Genomic DNA, 6,729 nt, shown 5'->3' on the forward strand with positions numbered 1-6,729 from the left:
GTCCAAGTCTCCAGCATGATGAAAACTTTTAGGAAAGTGTTTGCCATGACTAAGCCCCCAGGTGCCTCTCTTTGTTCCTGCTTTAGAGGAATGTGCAGAAGTGTAAGTAGATATTGCTGCTTTGATTGTTGGTCCAGTTGCCTGAAGGGCAAGTGCTGACTTTTGTCTTGTTCCTGGATTCCCCTGACTGACTGGGCTTGAAACGTGAGACAGGAGGGTTGTGTTCCACCCTACTGCATGCTTGGTTAGTTTTCTGTCTCGCACTCCCTATGTTTAGCGAGAGCTTGACGTCAAAAATAAAAGGCTTCCATTGAGGCTTCTCAAACCAACTGCACTCCTTCCGCTTGTCTTCGAGGTGATTGGAGAAAATGTGCTTCTGATACTTATCCTTCCTGGCCCTCTCCTATTACAGAGGGTAATGTCACCAGAGCTCTGAGCATAGGGAAATAAGCATGGGACACCAAGGGCGAAATACTATTTGAAATAGTATTGAAATCTTTGAAATCACTGAATAGTATAGAAATCACTGAATAGTATAGAAATCATTGAAATCATTGCGAAAATTCCTGTTGACTGCAGGGAGTCCCAGGTTTCACTTAACCTGTTCTTTTTGTAGGAAGGATGCTATTCATCCAGAATTAATTCTTCTGATATTGGTTATATATTAGAATTTGTTACCGTACTTTTAAAAAAGGTGCTTTTTTAATCATCTTCCTTCAAGGGGAAAAGTGTTTGTGCTGTCTGAATAGTTATGTGCTTTGCTTGTCCAAGTGTAAGACAAGGGTAAATCATGATTTATAAAATGCATCATTATAATGACTAGAAGTTTAGTTATCCTAAAGATGACAAACCACAAAGCATTAGACTCACAAAGGTCATAATTTAGAATAGTTAAACTAAGTTTATATATTAGTACCATAGATACAGACTGGTACATAGAACAGCCTTGGTATTTGGGTCATAACGTATCCTTCAGCTTGCAACAATGTCTGTAGCATGGTAAAAACACAAGCCAGAAATGGCTGAACATAGCAATTGTGATGAGGTGGGAAGTACCGGTTTAAATAATGCAGTGTATAATCTGATACTAGTTGTAGTAACTTTTGAAGATAACAGCATGTTTGGCAGCACAGCAGATTTAAGTTGCAGTTTGATGATTTCTCAGCATTTTAAGTAATTCTACAGTAATTCTTCCTCTGCTTGTTCCAGAGCTGTGCTTCTGTGCTGCTGTTGTGCAGCTAAAAAAACCTCTTGCTTTCACTTTTTCTCAACTTCTCTCTCATTTGTATTTATCCAGAAATAATTTAATAAATGTAGTCCCCTAATTTAAGAACTAGTTGCCTTGATGTTTATCCTTTCCTGTTGGTGAAGCTACCCCATGGCATACTGGGGCCTGGGTAAGAAAGAGATGGTCACTTGCACTGTGATATTTATCTTTTTATGGAGGCAATGAGGCATCATCCTGGTGTGCTCCAACAACAAAGGATATTGGAGTTCGAAGTAGTTGGAAGCAGTGCTTGGGGGTACTGTTGAGCAAAATGGTGGAAGAATTGCCTTGGAAAAGGTGATTTAAACAACAGCTACCTTGGATAGAGTATACAGCCAGTTCTGCCTTTCTAAGTAGGGGTAGGCTCCAGCAGAAGGTGGTTTGTCCTGAATTTCCTGTGCTGCCAGTTTGAAGGAACTTCTGTTTGATTTTTTTTTTTTTCCCCCTCTCTCTCTCTCTTTTTTTTTTTTTTTGTGTGTGTGGAGGTTTGTGGTTCTTCTGAATTTCCTTGTGATTATTTCTAATAGTCAGATGTATTAAATAAATGATGCATTGCTTTCCCTTAGGGATAGCTGTGCTGGGTTGCCTCTGACTTGCATCAGACTTTCTCTACTTAAATTTGTCTTTGGAAGTCTGCGTGACCAAGCTATTTTCTTTTTCCATCAACCTTTGCTCTGGCAATACCTGGTAAGTTCATTGAGCATCTGACCACCCTGTCCCTTTTCGTTTGCCTTTCCTTCTTTCTCCTCCTTATTAACCTATATTCTTCCTGTTTCTATTCCTTTTTGACATCAGACATTGATTGCTTTCTCTAGTCTCTACAGTAATGCCTTGAAATGTTCTTTTTCTACTAAGCCCCTTAAAGATAACCTGTAGTCAGGGGAAAGAATGAAAAGCTTATTGTACCCATGGCAGCCTATTAAAGGGAGGACATGGCAACCCCTTCAGTTGGCCCAATTCAGCAGCTTGTGGACATGCTTGAGAAATGGTTTGTTGTGAGGACTTGCAGCCTGCAGTGTAACAGTGGGAGCAGGCAGCAGGGGCTGGCAGAGGCCTCTCTAAGCCAGTTTTGCTGCAGAAGTTTGTCATGGAACTATTCCTCCAAGAAGATGTGCAGCTGCACTAAGCATAAATCTTAGCTTAACTTGCCTAAGTGATTGTGTTCGTTAGAGGGAATTCCAATGTTGAGAAAGCTTGTGGAACAATTACACACATAAAATTTTGCAGATACTGCTTTTCTTAATTAGAAAAGGAAATAAGGAAATTACGAGTTTTCTTTTTCTTTCTCTCTTTTTTTTTTTGCTTATGGTTTTGTGGTTAGGTTGTTACAATTTATGGCTCATCCCAGATTTACTAAATGTAACAAATGAGATCAGTAAGTCCACAAATAGAGAGTTCAGGGGGGTATATAACTACCACTTGGTGCACATATCCGTCTGTAATTCTTTCCTTATGACTGTTATTGCTTAATCTGAGACCTTTAGATTTGCTTGAATTGCAGAAAGAAGGAATCCTGCAAAAAGAATTCAGTCACAGAGTAGCTTGAGGGCACTGTTGATTGATAGGGTAATCATTTGTTTAATGGTGGTATTGATTATACTGTTTGTCTAGCTAACTTCAGACAGAAGTTCAAGTATGACCTTTTCCATTTTGAGACATGGGCTGTGGCCTGTCTTCTCTTAAGGCAGAGATTTATGAACAGAATATATGGGGTAGCATCAGAAATAGTTGCATTTGCACAGGTGTGAAAATCAGTTGTTGTGCAGAGTATCGCTCCGTAGTTGGGAGAGGGGAGAAAAAGGTTGGGAGCTCCTTATGCTAACTTTACGACTGAAGAAGGTATTCTTATGGGATTATATTTTGACATATGAACTGCATTTTCTTTTGGTCGCTTTGCAGAGTTGAAAGTCCTCTTCCCTTGCTTCCATGAACGGCAGTTACACACAGGACAGTGTTACAGGTTAATCYCTATACACAAATAGGAAATGATGTATTTTTTGTCTTTCACTGGAATCTGAAGTTTCTAAAGCTGTGGAATGGAGAAGGTTAGTATCCGGAAAGCACAGGGTCCAGAGAAGACCCTCCAATAACTCTTGGAAATAGAATCATTGATATCCTTTCTGTGGCCGTTTCAGGACTAAGTGGAGCAGCGTCAGTGCTGTGCTGTGCTCTAGGAGAGGACTAAGCTCGTAAAATAAGGAATCCCAGTCCTCAAAGCACCCTTTTTATTTGTTTGTGACCAGTGCTGAGTTATTTTCCAACTAGCTGATTCCTAGATCTCTTTCTGGCAGGTTGCTATTTGCTGTTCCCTTCAGATAGCTCCATTCCTGGAAACTGTGCATAGCACTTGATCTCCTGTTTCAACAGTGTGACTGGGTGACCAGTTTTATTTGCAATAGTGTATGTGTTCATACGTGCAGTGTGTACCTGGACAATAGTTGTATTTTATGTATTTACTCACCCTAAAATAGAGGGATCGCTTCAAAATACCTTTTTTTGTTTGTTCCTTTACAGGTGTAACAAGTAGCACTGAGTGCTCCTGTGGACGTAATCACTTTACTTGTGCTGTCAGTGCTTTTGGTGAATGTACGTGCATCCCTGCTCAGTGGCAATGTGATGGAGACAACGACTGTGGGGACCACAGTGATGAAGACGGCTGCAGTAAGAAAACCATTTTGAATTTGTGTTTGTGAAAGCTGAATGTCTTCACTTTTCTCTGCAGATACTTCTCTGTTTTACAGGCCCATCCAAGTTTTTGTATGACATGTGTAAGACTATTGATGGCATACTCTTGAGCGACTCCTGTACTACTACTCTGTCTAACACTACGTCCACTCACACAAGGCACAGTGAAAGCCCATCTCTGCCTTTGGCAGTTTTTAGAAAAATGTTTATAAGGGGTGTGTGTGTTTTAGAGGGACGAGAGAGAGAGAGAGWGAGAGAAGTATCTCTTTTTCCCTGCCTTGCAAAAGTGATATTTGCACACCAGGCTGTATAGTTCTGCTACAGGTAATAATAGAATAACTAAACAATGTGAATAAGTGTATTCAGGACTGTTGGTGTCTTCCCTCTTAAGGAACACTCTGGTTTCTATTCTGGCTACCCTGTGAAGGGAGAGGAAGGGTGAGCACTGTAATCAACATTCATTTGTCTTTGGATCTGCTGGGAAAGGTTGTCTTGCAGCGGATGTCAGTATCTGTGTAGCTGAGCCCAGCTRGATGAGAAGTGATGAAAAGTGACTCTCAATAGGTTTAACACAATGTAAATGAATTGAAACGGAAAACCCCTTCTCCTGGGGCCACAAGTAAATTGCTTTCTTCCCTCATCTCTTTGGATTCCACAGATATTGGTAGAATTAAAGGGTGGAAAAAAGGCTCAATTTCATGAAACTCCTTTCCTGAAAGTTTCCCTAGAGCCGAAGATTTCAGTCTCCTGTCAGTAGACATGGTGGAGGAATTTATTTTCCTCTGTTGGATGTGTCCATAACCTTCCATGGTTTCCACTGTTGCCTGCTGTGGGAAAAGGAGTTTTTCTTACCTTTGGAATACTGTTTTGGGGATTCCCCTCTTCCTTAAGCGTGGGAGAACTTAGCTTAGCTATAGGAAAACTTGTTTCTATCTTCTTTTTTCTTACAATTTTGCATAAAATACTTAGAAACATGGAAAACATTGGGGGGAAAAATTGGTTCTTGAAACACAGGTCACCAGCAAACTGAAGAGATCAGTGTTTTGGTATAAAGATGACTAGTGAAAGAGTTACCTGGGAAGAAAGTGACCTTAGTTGGAGAAATCAAGAGCAAAGGGAAAGTAGAATAGTGGGAAGAAAACCTGCATGTTTATGTCTAGTGGAGGAAAGTGCAAATTTAAGAACTTCGTACGCTCAAGCAAGCAGAGTTGAGGATCTGGGAACTGAAGAAATAGTATTAAAACCTCAGAAGAGAAGGGGAGGAGAGGCTGTACTCAACTACTCATGCTGAAAAAGAAGTTCAGCAGGAATATGGAGATGGGGGGGAACGTGGGGGTGTCCAATAACTAAACTGATTTTGCTGGCTTCTTACTGAGCACAGAGGAAGGTTTTTTGTTTTGTTTGTTTGTAAGTCATGCTTCAAAAATCTATTGGAACTCTGTGAAAGTGTGAGAGACCAGGGAGACATGAAATACCCAGCTGATAAGGTCTACTTTGTATTTCAACAAAGCCCATCACCAAAGGTTCTTAAACTAAGCAGCCATGGGGAAGGGGATGCCCTTCCATAGGAAAATAACCTGCTAAAAAAAACAGGGAATGGAAACTAGGAATAAATAGCCAGATCTTACAGTGGAAGAGATCATCAGTGGAGTCACACAGGAGTTTCTGCTCCTATTGTACTGTTCAATTTCTTTATTCCTTTTCTTGGATTACTTACAGGACGGTGACAGCATTTGCTGACAATACTAAGTTATTCAGTGTTGTAAGGATGAGGGTTGACTCTGAAGGATTGCTGAAGGATCTTCTGGGTTTAAAAATTGCATTTCATCTGTCATTGAAGTTAATTGCAAAATTGTGCATGGGGAAGGGTAGAGGAAGGGGACAATACTAGCTTTATATCCATAATGTTGAGCTCTAAGCATAGTACTACCCCATCAGAACAGGATCTTGGGTTTATAAATGACCATGTCATGAAAACAGTGACTTGGTGCTTAATAGTACTCAGAAAAGTAACTCAAATGTTGGTAATCCTTAGGAAGGGGCAAGAGGAAATCTGTGTTGTGCATGGCTTCTTAAATATTTTGTGAAGTTCTGGTTTATCTTCCCCACCCTGTCATATTTCTTAATAGAAGAATTGGAAAAGGTGTATCAGAGGACAATCTAATATATTCATCACCTTCTCTGCTAGGTACAGTTGATCTAACATGTGTGCTTCAGCCTGGAAGTGTGTAAGCTGAAGAGGTGGCTATGGTAGAGCGCTGTGGAGAATGTGATTGGAGACTGACTGCTGTTACCCTGGTGAAAGAACCAGTGGCATACAACTAGCAGGGGAGGGTTCAAAACTAACAGGAGATACACATCTCTCACACAATATGTGCTTGAGCTGTGGATCTCCGTGCCACAAAAAATTGATACTGAAATTTCAAACAATCTCAAAAGGCAACCTAGCAAGTTTATGGAAGAAAAATCCATTGAGGGCTGTTAAATACAAATATGCCACATCTTGTTTAGAAAGTCTGGGAAGCACAAATAGATGGAAATTTTAAGTCTTCTGAGGAAGCACCACTGCATGCATGCTATGTTCTTGCACTCTTCTCTTGACATCTGCTGTTGCATCCTTGTCTGTCTCCATGCCCTGGGCTGGGTGGACCTCTGGTCTTGCATAGAAAGCTGTGGTTATGGTATATCCTTCCACAGACAGCTGGAAGTAGCCTCACGATCCCAGGCCCTGGTTCTCATGGGGGACTTCAACCACCCCGATATCTGCTGGAAAGACA

The 6,729-nt window shown here is 40.8% G+C and overlaps 1 protein-coding gene across 1 annotated transcript in view; it reads left to right on the plus strand.

Moving 5' to 3' along the window:
- Nucleotides 1–3,303: 3,303 nt before the first annotated feature.
- Nucleotides 3,304–6,729, plus strand: part of LRP4 (LDL receptor related protein 4) — a 43,753-nt gene continuing 40,327 nt past the window's right edge. Inside the window, exons 1-2 of the mRNA XM_026082356.1 lie at nucleotides 3,304–3,312; nucleotides 3,739–3,928. Coding sequence (XP_025938141.1) covers nucleotides 3,304–3,312; nucleotides 3,739–3,928 — 199 coding nt within the window. The remainder of the gene's footprint in view (nucleotides 3,313–3,738; nucleotides 3,929–6,729) is intronic.

The sequence above is a fragment of the Apteryx rowi genome, unplaced genomic scaffold (assembly GCF_003343035.1).
Source record: "Apteryx rowi isolate R43461 unplaced genomic scaffold, aptRow1 scaffold_574, whole genome shotgun sequence".
Lineage (NCBI taxonomy): Eukaryota > Metazoa > Chordata > Aves > Apterygiformes > Apterygidae > Apteryx > Apteryx rowi.